General features: G+C 31.4%; 1 protein-coding gene across 1 annotated transcript in view; it reads right to left on the bottom strand.

Moving 5' to 3' along the window:
* Positions 1-21,494, bottom strand: part of CSMD1 (CUB and Sushi multiple domains 1) — a 2,413,561-nt gene that overhangs the window by 1,273,273 nt on the left and 1,118,794 nt on the right. The window contains exon 12 of the mRNA XM_074209535.1: positions 11,072-11,279. Within this exon, the coding sequence (XP_074065636.1) occupies positions 11,072-11,279 (208 nt within the window). The remainder of the gene's footprint in view (positions 1-11,071; positions 11,280-21,494) is intronic.

The following is a 21,494-nucleotide window of genomic DNA, read 5'->3' as shown; positions in this document are numbered from 1 at the left end:
AGAAATTATACAAATATGCAAATATATACACACCTATATGTTTGAGGTTTATTCCTTATAGAAATGTTTTTGAAGAAATGGAATAAAGATCTGTAGAAAAGTAAAGTTAGGCCATTTTTAAAAAATGTACATACCCAGCATATATGCAAAAAAGACAAGAAATAGGATTCATTTGTTGGTCCCCATGCACATACCCATATTTTTCCTCTCTTGAGGCAAATGTCAACATGATACTTTTATTTGTACCTTAAAATATGCTTTTGTTTCTAGAGAAGAAAGAGAAACTTTCCAAAACACACCATATCTTAAACCTTGGGTAAAAAACTAACTACCTGTTAACCTCCTGACTTTGAAAGCTCACAGCATTACTTCTCAATGATCACTTGGCTGCCAGCTATTGTCTAGTCCTCCCTTGAACAGCTTCCAAAGAATGGAATTTGGCTTAGAGCAGTACTTTCAGACAGAAAGAGGAAGTTGGCCTCACTCTTTGTGCAGGCATGATTTTTTTTTATTTTTTATTTATTTTTATTATTTTAGGGTTTTTTTTTTTTGCAAGGCAATGGGGTTAAGTGGCTTGCCCAAGGCCACACAGCTAGGTAATTATTAAATGTCTGAGACTGGTTTTGAACCCATGTACTCCTGACTCCAGGGCTGGTGCTTTATCCACTGCACCACCTAGCTGCCCCCATGCAGGCATGATAACCAACTGCTCCTGCTTAGTTTAGAAATCAATGTCATCTGGTAGATGGATGTGAAAGCATGATATCTTCAGAGTTTCAGAATCTTTGCTAGAGATGGGACCTTAAAGCCCATCTTTTTCCATAGGTAACTCATAAATTGCAGAAACATATTTCTCACTGGATATTGGGAAGACTTGAACTGACTCAAAATAGAGGAGAATCAACAATTTATTTAATATTGTAAGAAAAATCAGCTATTGAATCCAAGTACAGATCAAATTTTTTTTCTTTAAAATCTGGAACTGAAATATAATAAAGAAAAATACTTATTCTAAAATAGAAAAGAATTATTAATACTTCTTTGAACTTAGAGAAACTGAGGCTAAGGGAGAAAAATTACCTGCACAAGAGCACATAGCCAGGCAGTTACTGAAATAAAATTAAAAGCATAGAAATAATACCAATTAAATGTAGTGGTTCATCTTTAGCAAAAAGACTTCATTACTATAAAGTTAATTATGATAACCAATTACAGTCAGGTACAATAACAATCATTTATACTATATTATGATCAAAAAATTTGATGGTCATCAGATACCTACTTAAATAGTAGCTTTTGAGACACATCCTCCTATACAACTTAGCTAGATTTTTTTCCTCTAAAATTTTCAGCTAAGTATCACCCTGAGATTAGGTAGCTTGTATTATATGCATCCATAGTCCTGATATCCATGAGGGTACCCATAATTCTAAATAAAGAACAAAGCAGAAATTTTAGAGTATCAATTCAATCTTGCTTGTATGCATTGCCGGCAAAGAAAGGGAAAAAAATTATGGTACCAATAAAATAAAATATAATAAAACATAATTTCATTCTATTTTGACTTTATCCCTAAATTGGTACAAGATTTCTTTATGGTAGAATCAATTACAAGGAAATAACATTTTCTCAGAAGAGCAATATGCACATAGACAGATATAGATAAAATAAATACAGAGTAAATGTCTGGCAATTTCTAGAGGCACTAGCATCTGGGAGATCAAAAAAGGCTTTACATAGGAGGTAGTCCTTAAATTAAGCTTTGGAGGAGGCTAGGGATGCCCAAAGCTGGCAATGAGGACAAAGTTTATTCTAGATTTTGAACATAGGAAGTTTGAGATGTCAATAGGCATCTGCAAAGACAACTAGATGCAGGAGGGAATGTCTGAAGTAAGGAAGCAGCAAATATATTACCTTGCTTAGACCATAAAGTACATAAAATGAAATAATTTATAAGACATTATAAAAACTTTAGTTTGGAGCCGTATTATATAAAAGGCATAAAAAGTTCATATTTGGTCACAGAGAATAGAAACTATCAAGGTTCAATGAATTGGAGACTAAGGTGGACTGGAATCAACATGACTAACTAATATAAATGAATAATGAGGGAGAGGCAAGAGCTAAGGGTGAAAATAAAGTGATAATGGTGACTTTAAGGATAGGAAAACCTTGCAAGTTCAAAGGAGGTAAATATATATTTGTTTCACAAAATAATGAATTTGTTTGAAGCATGTTGAGTTTGATACGCCCTTAGGTCATCTAGATGAGAATGTCAAATAGCTAGTAATTTAAGAGCTAATTAAATTTTAAAAATAGAATCTAGGTATTGGAATGATGCAAAGTTAATAAAAATTGTCCTCCTGAGGCAGCTAGGTGACACAGTGGATAGAGCCAGCCCCGGAGTCAGCAGTACCTGAATTCAAATATGGCCTCAGCCACTTAATAACTGCCGAGTTTTGTGACCATGGGCAAGTCAATTAACCCCATTGCCTTAAATAAATAAACAAAAAATTTTTCAAAATGGTCCTCCATGGAATTTATAATCTCTTGGATTGAAGGAGAGAGAAAACTAGAATGGCAATGCAATCATTCAGGTAGAAGGTAATGATCATGGCAGCTATCAGAATTAAGAGGAGGGTTTATACACACACACACACACACACACACACACACACACACACACACACACATACTTATATTTCAGAAAAATGATTTGAGTGGAACTTGTAACATATATGGAGAGAAGGTGGGAAAAACAACAAATTTTATGAGTTTATGAGCATGGGTGAGAGAAGGAATTTTGTTGTTGGGCAGTTAGGTGCACAGGGAATAGAATGCTGAACCTGAAGTCAAAAGATGCAACTTTATTTTACATTTTCAAATCCAACATCAGACACTTCTTAGTTTTGTAATCTTGTGGAAATCAATCAATCCCTTTTTCTTTAGTTTCCTCTTCTGCAAAATTAGATGGAGAAAGAAATGGCAAACCACTCCAGTATCTTCACCAAGAAAATGCTAAATGAGGCCATGAAATTACTGAATGAACAGCAATGTGCTCTAAAGACTATATTCATAGCATCTCAGTTCAAATTCCAACACAAATGACCAATAAAAAATATATTAAGGGTCCATTATTGGATTAAATAGGCAGTGGTAGGAGGTAGTAAGGAATTGAAGGGATAATCAAGAATGGTATTTCTATTGACAATGATGGGGAAGTTAAGAGAAAAGAGGATGTTTCCATCCTCCTAACATTGAGAATCATTATTTCTATGAACCTGGATTAAATCACTTATCATCCTTGGGATTTAGTTTCTTATTGTAAAAACTTAAGGGGTTAAATATAGAACCTCTAAATTTATCCCAGCTCCAAATCTCATGAGTAATATGTTTCAAGAAATAAAAGAATGAGGAATTACTATTATTTTAACTGATAATAGAAAGTATCTGTTGTTACCTGTGGATAGATAAGTATCTGAAAAATTTGATCTCCTAGAAATAATTATTGCCCTGTGATTTCATAATCATTTTACATTAGAATTTAAATGCACAGCTAGTCAATTATCAATTAAGTGACAACTTGGAAAATATCTCTAGGTGATAATTGGTCTTCCAAGGGGGGGTCTTTGAAGCTCATTTTACTTCTTTAGTTTTTCCTGATTTTTTTTCTTATGCAAATCACTGATCATTTTAATTCACATGTGAAATCTTGCTAAGTGAATAAAGGTAAAATGAAATAGTCCCCCAAATCATATTCTTATAGTCATAAATTATAATTATTTTTTCAGCGATATTCTGTTTCAATTTTCTTATTTTCTATTTGAAGTAATTTAGTGCTTAGGAGGTGAATTAACTGTCCAAGGTAACTAGGTCTTGGACCTGAGTATACAGATTCTTAGTTGATATTCTTTTCACAATCATAGTACCATTATTTTTTTAGGTCAAGACAAATGGTTTTTATATGATCATGATGTCATTCATAATTTATTTATTAATCTTCACTGAATCATAGAGACATAAACTATTCCTTTGCTACCAACTTGAATTACGTCTTAACTAGTCAAGTAATCCACTTATCTGTCCCATTGTTCAAATAATCTAGAGACTCTAGAATTTGTTTTCCCTACCTAAACCACTTGTTTAAATTATTCTATATATTTGTTTATTTTTTTCTATTATGTGAAGGTATTTCTTCTCTCCTCAGTATTCACCTTTTTCTTATTGGGAATTCCTTTGCCAGTATTTGTACAGCAAAACCATAATTTATTCACTTGTTAATATCTAAATAGCAAATGTTAATCTAGAACAATCCAGACCATATGCTAGAACTTGGGTATAGAAACACAAATGATAAAGTGCCTACCATATGAGGTTTACATTCTATTGAAGGATAACAGAGACATAAGAAAATAAACAAAAATACATTAGGGGGGTTGGTTAGTTGATCTAGCACCTTGGTGACTCAAACCAGTCTACATCTAAGAAATACTTTGTGCTTAACCTTGAAAGATTTTGGGATTTTACTTAGCAGAGGATGTATTCTAGAAATGTGGAATATCCAAGGCAGAGAGATAGGTAATAGAATATCAGGTATAGAGAAACACTTTGAGTGGAATATAGGTTTTCAGAAAGATAGCAATATTTAATAAGACAAGAAAGCTAGGTTGGAGTTAAACTTTGGTTTTAAAAGGCAAATTGGGGAGCTTTTATTTTATTCTAAAAGCAATGGAGAAGTCAGAGATATACCTTAGTGATATTAATGTGTTCCTGGTATGGAGAATATTTCAACTTGAGAAAGTGTAGGCAGCAAATTTGAAGATGAGACAATTGCCATAATACAGTTGAGATATGATGAGGGGACAGCTAGATGCATAGTGGACAGAGCACTGGCCCTGTAGTTGGGAGGACCTGAGTTCAAATTCATCCTCAGATATTTATTAATTACCTAGCTGTATGACCTTGGGCAAGTCACTTAACCCCCATTGCCTTAAATGAATATTTTTTTTAATAAATAGATATAATAATGGCTTGTTAGTATGGTGATCATTTGAATGGAGAAAAAAGATGTGAGAGATTTGTCAGAGGAAGAATGAACAAATTTTGGCAATTAATTGAAAAAAAGGAGTGAAGGATAAGGAAGAGTCAGGATAACTCCAAGGTTGAGAACTTGAATAGTCAGAAATATAGTAGTTCCCTCATCAGAAATAAGAAGTAGAAATAACTGAGGTTTGAGGAGAAAAGACTAAAAGTTCTGTTTTTGAATCTGCTAAATTCAAAATTCAACTATCATATTTAGTTTTCTATGTTCCCTGTCAAGTACTAATTTGTTTCAGTTTTTCTTCTAGGCCTTATTTTGAAAACTGTAGTTGACCAACTATTTGAAATAAATCTGACTTTATTTTCTGCTTGTTGTGATCATTGTGAGTTTATGTGCCCGCTTTCTCTCAAATCATTTCAGTAAGAAAATGTTTGGCTAGCTCCACTGCTAAACATTCATCTAATTGAAAGAAAAATTGTAATTACTGGACCATGTTGCAAAATGTACTAGAAATGGCAATTTTGTATTAAAGTGGGGTATTGATATGAAGCCAACCTTTATAAAATCAGAATGACTAGGAAAAAATACATTCTCATCTGATACACATATAGTCCATTAGGTTTAAATTACTAAACCACTTCACATTTAACATAACACTCGTTTTGGCATATTACATCATTCACTACATTTAGATTGCCTTTACTGTAGCCATGGTAACCTGCTTAAAACATAGCTGAGTCGGTAACTTCCCAACCTATGAAACGAAAACAAGTACAATCACATTAGTGTTCTTCATCAATTATATGACACTGAATCTTATAGGGCCTGAATGCACCTCCTCGCTTATTCCTGTCTTTTCAAAAGCATTATTGGTAACTGATACATCAAATTAAAATATGTTTTTATGACCATTGAAAAGTTACTGAAATGATATAAATGAAAAAACCTGCCCCAGTAAAATGACTAGTACAATGATGGCAACAATGTAAAGAAATTTGTTGCAGAAACAACAAAACTCCAGTTGGCTACAAGGTTGACTTTACTCCATAGAATCATGATGAAACAAATTTCCTTCTTCTCTGTTGAAAGAAGGGATAATTTGAAAGTGAGATAATACAGAAGATATTAGAACTATTCATATGTTGTTTAGTTTGACTTTTTATAAACCTTTTGTCATTGTTTTATTTTCTTTTTACAAGGAAGAGTTCAATGAGAGTCCTTTTATGTATGTATATATACATATATGTGCAGTTATATGTATATGGTCTGGACATGTGAGCTCAATGTTATTAGAAATTTGCAAATGAATAATTTCTTTCTACTAACATAGGTTGTCTCCATCTGCAATTTATAATCTTAGAAAGTTGTCTAAGAGCTTTAAGAGGTTACATGATAACCCCAATCTTACATAATCAGTAGTAAAGTGTTAGAGGCAAGTCCTGAATTCAAGTCTTTATAACTCTTAGGACAGGTTACTATAGGATGTTGGGAAATGCTTCTATTGTCAAATCAAAATGTAATGATTTTTTTGTCAAAGAAATAAATCTCTTAGAATAACAACAAGAATTATTACATTCAATCTTATTGAAAGAGTATAAAATTAGTTCCTTTCTTATTGATATGATGGTAGACCTGAGAATGTTATATTTACTCAAAATGTTATTCATTATTATCTTATATTTCTTTTTAAAATTTTTCTTAACATTTCAAGGGCAAGTGAGCCATTTAAATTCTCCACTGAGATAAATAATTTTTTCAGTGGAGCAAGAAGTAAGTACAGTGGATTGATTACCAGGCCTGAAGTCAGAAAATCTCATCTTCCTGAGTTCAAATCTGGCTGTATTCTCTTACTAGTTGTGTGACTCTGGACAAATTATTTAACCCTTTTGCCTCATTTTCCTCATTTCTTTAAAATGTGCTGGAGAAGGAAATGGTAAGACACTCCGGTATCTCTGCCAAGGAAACCCCAAATTGGCTTATGAAGATCTGGACACAATTGAAATAATTGAACAATAAACTTTCAATTTCACTCTGAAAGTGTTCGGGAAAACTTTGTTTTTGATGAGCTGTGATATACTTCTGAAGAATTACATCGAATACTTTTTTTTCTAATATAATTTAAATGCACTTTTGCAGATTTTAAGAAAGTTAATTTAAGGCAAAATTCTAAGCCTATTTTAACTTCTCACTAAAAAGTAATGGAATGATGACCATGCTGTTTAAAAAATTGCCACGTAGTATAATTATGTGATAAATTGATCAAGAAGTTATCATTACCACTGAAAATACTAACTTAACTCTTAATTTGGTTTCATAATTTACATTCCTATTCTAATACTTTATAACAGTTTTTCAGATATAGACTCCAAATATATAGATTAATTTTTTCTTTTAATGTGAAAGTTATACAATTATCTTTCATTGCATGTGTTAGTGTTTTATCATTTGTTTTTATTTTATTATTCCCTGACACTATTTAGGATCTTTTGTTTCCCATACCTCCAACACTGCTTTACCACTTCCTTATTCCAATGCCTCTTAAATCTTTTTTTTTAAAGACTCAACTTGTACCTTCTACATGAAGACTTTCAAGATTCTAGAGTCTAGGGTTCTTCCTTCCCACCCCCAATGCTTTGTATCTATATCATATATGCCTATAAGTAATATTTTGTATTCTCTGATCAAATGCAAGCTCTTTGAGGATGGGGAATGTTTATTTTTGTCTTTATAACCACAGAATTTAACCTAATTTCAGTCATGTAGTAGTTGGAATAAAGATCATCTATTTAAATGTTATCAACTGGTTGTTAACTTCATAAATCCTTGTTGATTGAATGACTGTCTGTTAGACAATTGTGAAAGGTGGTCTGTGACCACAATGCAAAAGGAAGGAAGCTAATTAGCATTGATAGGAACACTGAATCTTCTATATTGCTGGCTGAGTAAATGATACAATGAATTTATCAAAATCTGAAGAAGAAACAGCTTAATTATGTGTAGCTATGAGGAGGAAAGAAACTAAGGTGCCATCATTGTTCCTTTTCTCTATTCCTTGTAATATATTTACCATAATCAGATTTAGGATAAAGTAAACAGAAGGAATTTGTAGTTCTACATATGCACTATAATTGTAGGGATTCTTTTATGGTAAAGGAGTTTCATATCTTACATTTTACTATACATTTTAAGTAATCATCCCAGTACTAGTATTTTTCAATAAGCCTACTTGATACTTCAGGTGACAAAGCAGAGGCCAATTGCAAGAATTCTGAGAAAATATTAGACAGAAAGAACTTTCATCGCATCGATATGTGTACCCTTCTGACTCCTGTTATCTCTTAAATAGGAGACTCATCTACAAAAGGAAAAGTGTCATTTGGGGTGAAGAGAGATGGAGTAATATCAGTTTACTGTTGGAAAGAAAATAAAGGACAGAGGAGAGTATACAAAATAATTGATTCCAGATCCATTCACTTTGACCTTCCTATTTCAGAAACAAAGGACTGAATTGAAATTATCTTTCCTATTGCTACCCCTTCTCCTTATAGTCATTGAATTCTTCTACAACTTCCAGAATAGTCCTTCTTATATAAAGGTTTTGGCATGCCACCCCTATGCTCAAAAAAATCTTCATTTATCTATTGGATATCTATTTACTTAAACTCTTCTCCTGTCAGTCTCCCACAATTTGCTACCACCTGACTTAAAAAAAATAATCTTAATATTACTTTCTTTTTTTATGCAATCTATTTTAGTCAAGCTGAATCAATCTGCTTTTCTCTTATAAAGAATTTTTTTGGGCAAGGAAATGGGATTAAGTGACATGTCAAAGGTCACACAGCTAGGCAAAATTTGAACTCTGGTCCTCCCGAGTCTTGGACCAGTGCTCTATCTATTACGCCACCTAGTTGCCCCTCAAAGAAAAATTAAAGAAGGAAGGAAAGAACCTATTTACAGAAACCAGATTATGTTTGGAAGAATATAAATAATTATATTTTGTCATATATATAGTAGCTTAATATTTCTTAGTTGTCTTGTTATTATGGTTTCCTTTCTTTAGAAGAATGAAATCAACTCTCAAATATAAAATTTAATAATAATAGAGTTTTGTCATCTACCTGTTATTTTTCCTTATAAAAGAGTATTCTTTCATAGCTTTTCTGCAAGGTCATAAATCTATACCTTTAAAAGTTGTCAATATTTTCTTGTTAATTACAACTCATGAAAAATAATTTTAAAGTCGAAAGGTAAAATGATTTCTTAAAAATCATGATTTCTTAAAAATGAATAAGAAAGAAGTATAAGAGACATCAGAGATCACCTGATCAAAGAATCATACCTTTTAGGATTAGAAGAAATTTTAGGACTTTATAATCCTTTCACTTTATAGTTGAGAAAACTGATACCCAGAAAAGTAAAATTCCCTTACTCAAATCTTTAGATAATTAGTATCACACCTAGGATTAAATGAGAGCCCTGATCACTAAACATTACTGAGTTTTCCATTAAGGCTAAGTAAAAGGAAAAGAAAATAAACAATTGTATGCAAGTTTGAAGAATAAAATATCACAAGTACTTGAGAAATAAATTGAGGAATTACTATAATTTATCACCAAAGTAAAGAAACATAAAACAAAAATCATCCTAATAAAGATGACATTTCTCCAGTTTTAATAAGGAAAATGTAAGAGAAAGAAAGGAAGAGGCTATATCTAGTTGACCAATAACCTCTTAAATTTCTCCACATAAAACTTGCTTTAGTAAATATTTAGTAAATATTTTGAAACAACTCAACTAGTTTTCATTGACATACTAATTAAATGAAAGTAATTGCATTCTTATATTTTCACCAAATTCTTATAAAGAAAACTATAAAACCTTTGGATCTGTAGATAGTCTCTAAGATCTCTAGTACCATGACTATTTAAACCTTTCAGTGGTAACAGGGACTGGTTTTACTGAATCTTCCTTAACACTTATGGACTCAAGAATACATCATTCTGTCTACCAATACTCAGGATACTATGATATTACACATAACTACTAAGGACAAATAATACTTTTAATTTGTCTCTTTATCTGACCTCTAATTATAATATTCAACTTAATTATTCATGGTTTCCTGATTGCTTTTTTTCTGATCTCTGAGTTACCATCTTTTTTTTTGGCTTTTTTTCCCCAAGTTACCATCTTATCAGTAATGAAATTTTTTTAAAAATTGTAGACTGATGTCTATAACATATTTTTTTTTAGTTTTAAGTAATATTATACAACATTTATGGGGAATTTTCTTTTATATACAAATTACCCTCCAAACTGGATGAGAGCAGTAAATTCAATGTAATTTTCCTAAGTATAAATTCAAGACAATTGACATTTGGTTCACTGATGTTAAGACTTGGTTTATTTGCTAAGAACTAGAATCACATATTAGGTTTTATTCTTGATCTTTAAAAAATGACTATTGATGGAGGCTTATACTTATCCTTTTTTTCCTGTCAATTTGATTAGATTTGACATAACATCTTTTCAGTCACAGTATACCAGATGGCAGAATCATTTATGCCATCATCTTTAAATTCAACAGGTAATCTCTATATATACATCTATCTCTATTGCATGGATCACACAAACTCAAGGGAATAAAATCAAAGAAACCAATTCCAGAGATGTCAATTCCCACTTGTTCCTTTTTATTCTTACCTTATTTCATCCCGATATGGCACATAACTACTTTCTTTTCTACTGCTTTCAAGCTGACAGTGAATATAGATGGAACGACAGATTGACAGATATCAGGAAGTTAATGTGACACAGAGTTTTTAGATTCTCTTTCAAATCTCACAAGCAAGCACAATACCTGCCTAGGGCCTCTGAAGTCAATACAATTCACTCACTCTTTCTTTGAATCAATCAAGAAAGATGAATTAATTATAAAGCAATAAATAATAATTGATTGTAGAATACTAGAGAACTAGTTTATCAGTCATTATATTTTAACTTTTTGATCATAATAATTCCTGAACTTACCATATTGATGGAGCTTCTGTCCCACTGATCTCTAAGAAATCATAACCTTCTTCTAGTTGGAAGTCAGTAAAGACCAAAGCAATGGTATCTCCAGGCTCAGCAAGAATGGTCCATGTGCAGTCAGCATTGTTGTCATACTCTGAAGGGAAATGAGGGCTAAAAATGGCACCACTTGTCCCTCTCAAAGTTCCGCCACAAGCACCTTCAGCTGATAGGTAGAAAGAAACAAAAATTATTCAGCTTAATTATAACTTAAGTAATTGAAAAAGTTTATAGAGTTTAAAATTCTTCTACTGAGCATAAATAGATGAAAATATTTTCATTTATTATATTACTATATATTGGATTATACTATACCATTTTATACATTTTTATGTTCTGTTTTATTATATTATGTTATATATTTTATATTATATTACATTACAGTATGTTATATGCTATAATACATTGTTGCATTATATCACATTATATTGTAATAGTAATCATATTAATATATTATGCTATATTATATAAGAACATAAATCATATATTATATAACTTTATTGCTACCTAGAACAATATTGAGATATTTATGTTGGAATGTTGGAATTACTCCCACAATCTAGGGAGTAATTTGAATGTTATTTTACTTATCTCAGATTATTATAGACATGTCTGATTTGTAAGACTTCAAAGAAGTTGTTTCCTGATCCCCCATAAAAGAGAAAATTTGTTAGCATGAATTATAATAATGAAATAATTCTCTAAAAGGAAAAAAAAAATAAACATATTTAGATCTGAAATCTAAGTTTTAAAAGAATTTTGATCAAACAGAAATAGAGGAAGGAATAAGCTGGGGATAAAAATCTCATTGTCCTATGGAAGTGATCCAGGCTCTCAGAGTTTATGCCATGGGGATCATAAGATCTAGCAGACCTTAATCAGGTAGAAAAAGGTAGAAAAGAAGAAAGTCCTAGAAAAAGACCTACACTCTGTCTACACTCTGAAGATCAAGCTAGTCAAGTACAGAGAGGTTTATAGAGAATGTGGTCATAAGGTGAAGGTTTCTTTGACTAAAGTAATTTATAATGCAGAGAAAAGGAGAGAATGGGAAAATGGGCACTGCCATCATTTAAATTAAGATGGTATTATTTGTTTGAAATGTGGAAGGAGGAAAAAGCAGTTTGTGTGTATGTGTATAAGATAGTGCAGTAAGAATTTTATTTTTCTCAAGTTGTAACTTTATGGTCTTCTGTGCAGTTATTGAGATTCAGCAAATTACTGGTTTGATAACCTTTGGCCCCTTTATTACCCTCTGAGTATTTCAGTTTCTTCATTTGTAAAATGACAGTAACAGTCTAGATTGTGTGTAAGCATCCTTTCAGCTCTAAATACTAATGTCCACAGATCCTCATTGACCCTACTATTTCTAAGATTAGAAAGGGTTAGAAATTTTTTGATGATGACTAGGGAAAACAGAGATACCAGTTCTCAGATGCAGCTATAAACTAGCAAGGGTACAATAATCTTTTTAAACTCTCTTCCAGAATACCCAAGAATTTTTCTCCTATCTATTTTTCCCTTATGCTTAGTTATTGAGCCTCCATCAAGAGGTAAGAAAAGTACCAGATGCCTATTATGTGCCTTAAAGCAGGTTTTTAACCTAGGATTCATGAATTTATATGTATGTTTGTATAAATATGCATATATGTACACCTATATAATACAACTATATGTAATTATTTTCCTACCTATACAAATATATTTATGTATATAGATATTGATATACAGTCATCTGTTCCATAACAAGATTTTCTCCATTGCAGTTTTCATAAGAAATTAAATGGGCCTTTTGGGGGGAAGTTTTGAAGAAACCAAAAGTGACATACAATGACCAACAAATGAGACACAGTCTTTGAATAAATGCCTAATCTAAATTTTATAATGAAGTATGGGTAAATACCCATAAAAGAAAATTTTAAAAATCAAGACTTCTCTGATCAAAGAGTCAAAAGATTTTAGTGAATTTTCCAGATTGTGGGGGAACTAAAACCCTAAACCCTGCAATGTAGAAGAGATAACAGTATACAGTTAAATGCTGTGTATATACATATAAATATATATGTGATTTACATAAATATATACATACATAATTATATACTATATATAGTTATACAAATATGTCACTATTATGATGTAACTAGTTTTCTTGTGAATCTGTCTTATTTCATTCATTTCAAAAAATTATTCTGAGGTGGAGTCCATGGATTTTTCTAGACTTTGAATGAGTCTATGGCACACTAAATAATTTATAACTCTAGGGGCTTAAAGGAGCAAGGTTTGGGGGGGGGCTTTATGCATTATCATGTATAGGAAGCATTTTTTCACATATTTTCTCTGTTTGAAGATTCAGAGAGGGGTTATTAGGTATCATTAATTCATAATTTTTTTCAGAAGGATCTTCAGATTTATGAAAGCCCAAGCCTAAGTAGTAATCACTTCTAGCAATATTCTTGACAAGTGCCTGAATATTTCTAGTAAAAGAGAATCAAAGTTCCCCAGAATTTCTGGAGCATTTTCTTTCCTCTGACTTGTTTTACTTATTGGTATTTTCTAAGTGTTTCCTACTGCATGTTATTATTTCTTATTATAAAGTAATGACAGCATATTAATTGGTATCAATGGATGAAATAACACTTGTCCAAATAAAAAAAAATTAGATAGCTAAATAACTTTTTAAAAGCTGATACTTGATTTTGTTTTAGCATTAAGATTTACAAAGAAATGCCCTTAATCTCATATAATCTTCAAAATAACACTGTGAGGGTGGAAGTTGTCACTATAGCATTGCTATTTTTATTGTTCTTTAATAATCATTGTTAAGATTACAGAAAAGGAAACAAACCCAAGAGTTTAATTATTTTTTTATAGGTTAACAAAGTGAAGTACATTATAGAAGGTAAAATTCAGCTCTATCTACTATGATTTCAGGATACAGTCTCTTTACATGACTCATATGTCAGACATGGAGCAGAGAACCTGAATTCAAATTATGCCTCAGATATTTATGAAGTTCATAAGCTTAAGTAAGTTTAACCTTTCCAAGTATCCAGTTTCTCTTCTTCAACATGGAATAATAATATTCATAATATCAACTTTACAGTGGCTTTTTGAGCTTTAAATGGGATTATATATTGGGGATTTTTCCAAAGTTGGTTGACCTTAGTGTCAAGAAAATAGGAATTTTAAGCCCTATCTTTGTCACATACTGGTGGTAGGACCCTGGTCAAGTTACAAAAATTCAACACTCTAAGAAACTTATAAATTTTAAATTACTGACTGATTGTATGGATTGACATTTGTAGAGTGAGGTAAACAAACTCTCTATACACATAAAAATCATGGATCAATCAAAAAAATAGATTAATACCACTGTCATTAATTATATTATTATATTGTTACTATTTACAGGCATAGAACTGCTTTTGATATCATAGACTTCCATTGCAATTTAATACGCATCTGTAAATGCCTCTATTTTTCCCCCAGAGTCTTCTTAATGAAATGATTAGAGAATATCTGTGGATAGTAAAATCCCATCACATTTAAGATGACTTAATGATATTTGATGCTGAATTTTAGCATCCTTCATTTACAAAAGAGTTAAATCATGACATCTTGGTTTACGATATTCAGAGGGTTGAGAGAGCAGGTCTGGAAAGGACAGGGACCTGTACTGCCTTGCTAAGGGTGATTTCTATGTTTTATTTTTGTTTTTTCTCCACCAAGTGAACTACAGTACCTAATAATGGAAGGAGAGAAACCATACACCTTGGAATGTTTTAACTGTAAGAATGACAGTGGGAGAAAAAATGAGAAGGAAAGGAGAGAGCGAGAGAGTGAGAGAGAGAGAGAGAGAGAGAGAGAGAGAGAGAGAGAGAAGATAGGGACATTGGTGATGGAAGGTAGAAAACATTTTCCTTGCAGCTACAATCATCATTGTTTTATGAAAAGATACTTCATTGCCTTATAAAGCATTTTACCAAAATGAAATGTATTTATTTTGATGCTAGGTTAAATACATAAAGGATTTATTGGGACTCTTTCTACTACTCTTCACATAAAATATTATAAAATATTATAAAGGTAATCCATTGATATAACCATTTAGAATTATACCTAGAGAAGGAATATATATATATATATATATATACATATATATAAATAATATATTTTGACCTTATTGGTATGAAAAATTTAAAACATTCTGTTCAGTTTGAGGTGAAAAAGAAGAAACTGTGGTAGGGCTGAAAGAATTTATTATCAGTGATCAATCTGAAGGATAATTTTAATTTTAAAAATCTTTATTTACAAAGTAGAATTTAGAATCTACATATCAGAATCTTTTATTCTCTTTTATATAAGAAAAAAAATGCAACAGAATGGTACCTAATTCCCTGGATGTCTGACATAAAACCTTGATCCTAGAAAAGTACTTTAATTGGGTTCAGATTAGAAGAAAGGAGATGGTGATTTTCATATCACATTTTGAAATGCACTATATATATATATGTACATATATATATATATATATATATATATATATATATATATGTTAAATGCCAGATATGAGTAGAATGAACTTAACAAAAGTAGAAAACCACTGGCTTTGAAATATTTCTTTATATAATCCAGAGTGGATGATATCCTAGGACAATGAAGACAAAATTGATCATTATGTCAGAAAACCTTGATACAAATTTAACCCCTAAAGCTTACTATCTATATGACCTTAGTAAGACAAATTGCTTATTTACCTGAACCTCTGTTTCTTTATCTATAAATTGAGGGGTAGAGGTCTCTAATATCTCCTCTAATTCTAAATGTATGAAGGAAAGGGAAAAAAAGTAAGCATTTATATGGGACCTACTATGTACCAGGTGCTATACTAAGTATTTTACTTATTTGTTACTCACAACATTTCTGTGATGAGGTAGGTGTTATTATTATCTCCATTTTACAGTTGAGGAAAATAAGACAAATAAAAGGTTAAGCAATTTGCTGGGATCACATAGCTTGCTTATGTCTGAGGTCATATTTGGACTGAGGTTTCCTTGACTTTCCAGTGTTCTATCCACAACATCACCTACTGCCTTTATTCAATTCTTCTATAATCAATACACAAATAAATATAGGTTGAAAACATACCCATTTTATAGTTACACTTGAATTTTCTATATATCTGTATTTCAGAAAATATATATATATATATATAGATCTATATATCTTCAATTCACAAGATAAATTTTCTATGCTAGAAAGAGCTTAAGTGAACACTAATATAAAATCACTCTGAAGAGTGGAAATCTTCACAGAGTGAATAATAACTTTGCTTTGGATAAAGCAGTCCTTTATGATTTCACTGAAGGTATTGAGAAAAATATTAAGCAGCAAAAGCCAAATAATAACTCCCCAAAATACTCCTTTGAGAACTCCTTTGAGAACTTCCTTCCAGGCTGACAGTCATTGATGGTGTTTGGGTCTCATCATTCTACCAATTGTATGATCATTCCACTCACATTTTCCTATCTAGTCTATTGCAAATTTTATCTAACATGATGCTAAATGTTATGTATACTATGCTATCAGTCTAAGAACTCTATCACTAAAAGGAAATGAATTTAGTCTATAGTGTTTCTTAATAAAACATTAATTGGCTAGTGATTCCCACTTTTAATTTTTTTAAAACTCAAATGAATCATTTTCACCCCAATCATTCTTGCTGGGAATGAAAGCATTCGCATCTGCCTTTTGTGAAAATTAGGAAAATCATGATTCTTCTACTGTTTTTAGCATCTCTCACAATTTTCACTATAATTTTTGGTTCACAATGAAACTGCTTCTCTCATTTACAGTGTTTCTTTGGGACTAGTATGTTTCCTTTCCACTAAGAGACTATAGGTGATGTCTTTGAGGTTCAGATGATTATATGAGAAAAGATAGCTATAAGATATGTGACAGACACTTCCTCAATCCCTTGACAAAGATCTCACTTGACCTTTAGAACAATCATGTCACTTTACACATTTTATGACTGAGGAAATTAAGGTAAAAGTTAAGTGCCTTGTCCTGGGTCACCCAGTTAAGAAGCATCTAAGGTCAGTACCATCCTCTGCACAATCAGTTACATCTGGAAAAATGTACTGGTATTTATTGGTTTTATCATGAATAATATAGATAAAACCAAAAAGTTTATAAGTAAAATAAATTTTCAACTACAATAGGTATGTATTCTAACTACAGTGATCAAAATTTCTCTGAGTGAGACACCATTTATATAGCCTCTCAAACATACTCAACAAATAGACACAATATAGTAAATAATTATCTTTTTTATCTAACATAATAATCTATGTAAAAACATATTTCTCTTGTAGGAAGGGAGATGGTCCATGAAACTGACTTGGGAGATATTGTCAATTTGAAGAAACTGATGGAGACTTTGTTAAATGGAAGTTATAGATGCAATTTTTCATGTTGTAATGTTCCAATTGAAAGTAGATATAAAGGACCTGAGTCTTAATCTTGCTTCTGATTAAAATCAAAGCTGAACCTCAATTTACTTATCTAAGAAACACTATTAATAACCCAGGGCATGTGGGTGGCACAGAGGATAGAGCACTGGCCTTAGAATCAGGAAGACAGGAGTTTGAATTCAGCCTCAAACACTTGACACTTACCAGCTGTGTGACCTTGGACAAGCCACTTAACTCTAACTGCCTTACATTCAGGGCCATCTCCAGTCATTCTGATTCATATCTGGCCACTGAACTCAGATGACTCCAGAGGAGAAAGTGAGTCTGGTGACTTAACACAGCACCCCCTCACTCAGATCTAATTCATGTGATTGTCATGGCATCACCTCCCTAATGCCATGATCCCCCTTGAGAATAAAGGACAAACATCATCATTAATAACTGTCACATCCTTTACTTAATTGTTGAAGAAAAATCTTTAGATAAATTATAGTGCTAAAGAAATATGTATTATTATCATCTGTGTTCTAGCCATTCATTAGAAATACCACAACATTTTATGTATTATAGCTTAATACTTGATAATAATAGTATTATGATAAGAACATTGTTTAGAATGAAAGATAACTATTAGGTTATAATCAGAATCTTTGATCATACTTTTCTAATGTTTTGGGCTTTATGAAACTACTGACAAACATTTAACTAAGTCTCTATGTTAAGCTAGAATCTTTTTCCTTTTTGAAAAAAAAGCATTATTTTTTTTCTGATGGAAGTCAAAGAGTAGGATCTACATAATAAAAATTTATTTTAAATTCACCTTGTCTAGAAATGCATCAGTTCCATTAATTAAGCACTGCATTTATTGACATAGGATCATGGGTTTTGTTAGATCAGGAAGAGGTTTTCAAGGTCGTCTATTTCAATATATTCATTATATACATGAGTAAATTGAGAACCAAGGGGTTTTAAGTGGTTTCTTTAAGAGTATATAAGTGGTATGTGGCAGATTTAAAAAACAGATAGATGAATTCCAGAACATTGTATTCTTTAGAAATGTACCACAATAATCATGACTGCATATATTCTACTATAAAGTTAATAACCAAGATCTCAAAGGCCTTACTGATCAACTCCATCTTTTAACTCTTTAAATAACTCCTGAGATCTAAAGGGAGTCACAAAAATCATTTTTATTAACATTATCTTTGTATCTTAACATATTAAGAGAAATTAAAAGATCACTTTGACTAAAGCCAGAAAAAAAAACAGAATGAAGTGAAAGTAAAATCTGAGAATTCAGGGGAGGAAAATGAAAGGGAATGTCTTATGGAGGAAGGGAGGGAAATAGTATAGGGAGTAGAAAAACTGTTGTGGTCAAAAAGAAGGGAAAAGAAAGGAAAGCATGGCAGAGTTGCTGTTAAAAAGAGAATTTTTGGACAAAGGAAAGTATAACAGCAACATTCTTTGGCATATATATATATATATATGCCTATATAATATATACATATATACATGCAAACATACATAGATATCTATTTAATTTTATTCAAGTAGAAATACAACAGTTAAATAAAAACTAATGCATTGTCAATAAACAAATACTCATTCCATATTAAAAATGTATCTGTAAAGTAGGCACTTGTAATTAATATCAGAAAACTGGCAGTAACAATTATTTTAATTGATATACTGGATTATCTAAGAAAAAAAAGTGGACCCAATTAGTAAATATGATTTTACATGATAGACACACATACATATGTATATGTAGTTAAATTTATATCTGCACCTATTTATACAAAGTTTGATAAGAAATAAGCACTTCTGTTCATTATAGGTTTTCTGCTGACCTTTTAGTGATGTGATTTTTAATTCTCTAAGATTATTACATTCTAAAATTAAGAGCCATTTAGCATCTTGTTTATTCTACCTCATAACATCTTTCACATTTGTCTCAATATCTCTCTTCAATCTAATTAAATAGGCCCTTATCATCTGTCACTTAGACATAGTTGTCTCTTAAATGGTCTTGCCTCCATGTTTTTTCTAATGCATCATCCATATAGTAAAGGTCTGATCATGTCACTATTGCAATATGCTTCATTTGACTCCATGTTATCACTCCATGTTATCAATTTCTTCTTTTTGTCTTTTAAGAACTTTCTCAACCTGCTTCCAACCTACCTAGGCTTAAAGAGCTATAACCAGCATACTTCCTAATATTATCTAGCATTTTCAAGATTAAAATTCTTTATATTAAAGTATTCACTCTTAAAAACTCCATGAGATAGGTGCTATAATTATCCATATTTTATTGTAACAAGTTGAGAAGAATTAAGTGGTTTTTTCCCCCTAGTTCAGTAATTGTCTGAAGTGAACTTGAATACATGACTCAACTAAGTCTAGCAGTCTAGTCGGTATTTTACTTAATAATCTTCCTGCCATAAATGTTCTCTTGTCTAGACTTTGAAAACCTTACTTCTTCACCTGTTCCTAACATCAATGTTTGATGCTCCATTTTGTCAATGATAGTTTTTAATGGCGTGATTAGAACTGAACACAGTATTTCCTAAGTGGGCAAACATACATTGACAGGAATATGAACAATTTTTATTTAGAAAAAAAATTATTAAATTAGAGGTAGCATAGAAAGTGAAGAATAGGTTACATTGATAGTCAGGAATAAGTAGGTAAAGTCTAGTTCCTGATGCCTACTATCCATATGAATCTTGAGAAGCTCTTAATCTTTCAGTGGTCCAGGCAATTCAGTAAATTGGAAATAAAATGATATTCTGCATTGATAAGGTGTTCTAAGGAGTTCCCTATATTAATATAATTAGATCTGGATACACAAAATTAGAACAGATATTACTCTCCAATAATTAAAAGTACAAAGCGGGTGAAGTTAAGATTTATATTAGATATCTGGATCCTTTATCCATTTTATTGTATCCTATCATGATTATGTGCTTTGAGCTCTCTTGATAACTCAGATCCTTTACATTACCAGGGAAAGTGAATCAACAAACTAATTAATACATTGGTATTAGGGATGTCAAGCAGTTCTATTCTTAGGAGGTATTTATATTCTGAAATTTCTCTGAAGGGCAAGGGTTAGACCAAGTCAGTAAACCAATAAACATTAAGTGTCTATTATGTGTCTAGCACCATGCTTAGAGGTGAGAATACAAAAGGAAACAAAAGATCATTCTTATCCTCAGAGGAACTCATCAAGTCAGGGACAAAACAAACAAACAAATATATTTAAACAAGATATATACCAGATAAGTAGGAAATAATTAAAGGAGGAAAAGTGCTAGAATTAAGAACAAATAATGCCTCTCTAATAGTAAAATTATCAGTTCTTTGACCCTTGGTTCTGAGAAAAGTTTTGAGCTGAATATGAAGTGAAAATCTGTTTTTAGACCTAAAGTCTTAATATTGTAGTTGATAAATTAATTTTACATACTCATATGCCTGGTCTTAAACTTAAATTTATCCAAAGGTATTATTCCGGTCTCTGATTAGAAGTTGATTATCCATCTGATGTATGTTTGTAAAATCAGTTACTGTGTTTTGCACAAAGATATTAAATTTAATTTATGTAAGAATATTCAATCCTTTGACAAAATCACAGAATCTGAAACTTTGGAAGGGACCTCAGTGACCATCAATTTCAAACCGCTCCCCCCCCAACCAATAGCATCTTTATGATATTCTCCATCAATGGCAATCCAATCTCTGTTTAAGGACCAATTAATTCTAACAATTACTAAGTATCTTCTGCATGAATAGCAATGCACTAGACCCAAGACAAGACACAAAAATTAATAAGAAATAGTAAAACAAGTCATGAAATAGAAGAATGAAACAGAAACAGAAATGTAACAAATAAAAATTAGGTT

This window comes from Macrotis lagotis, chromosome 1 (genome assembly GCF_037893015.1).
Source record: "Macrotis lagotis isolate mMagLag1 chromosome 1, bilby.v1.9.chrom.fasta, whole genome shotgun sequence".
NCBI lineage: Eukaryota > Metazoa > Chordata > Mammalia > Peramelemorphia > Peramelidae > Macrotis > Macrotis lagotis.
The sequence above is the reverse complement of the archived record's forward strand: the minus strand, read 5'-3'. Positions and strand labels throughout refer to the sequence as shown.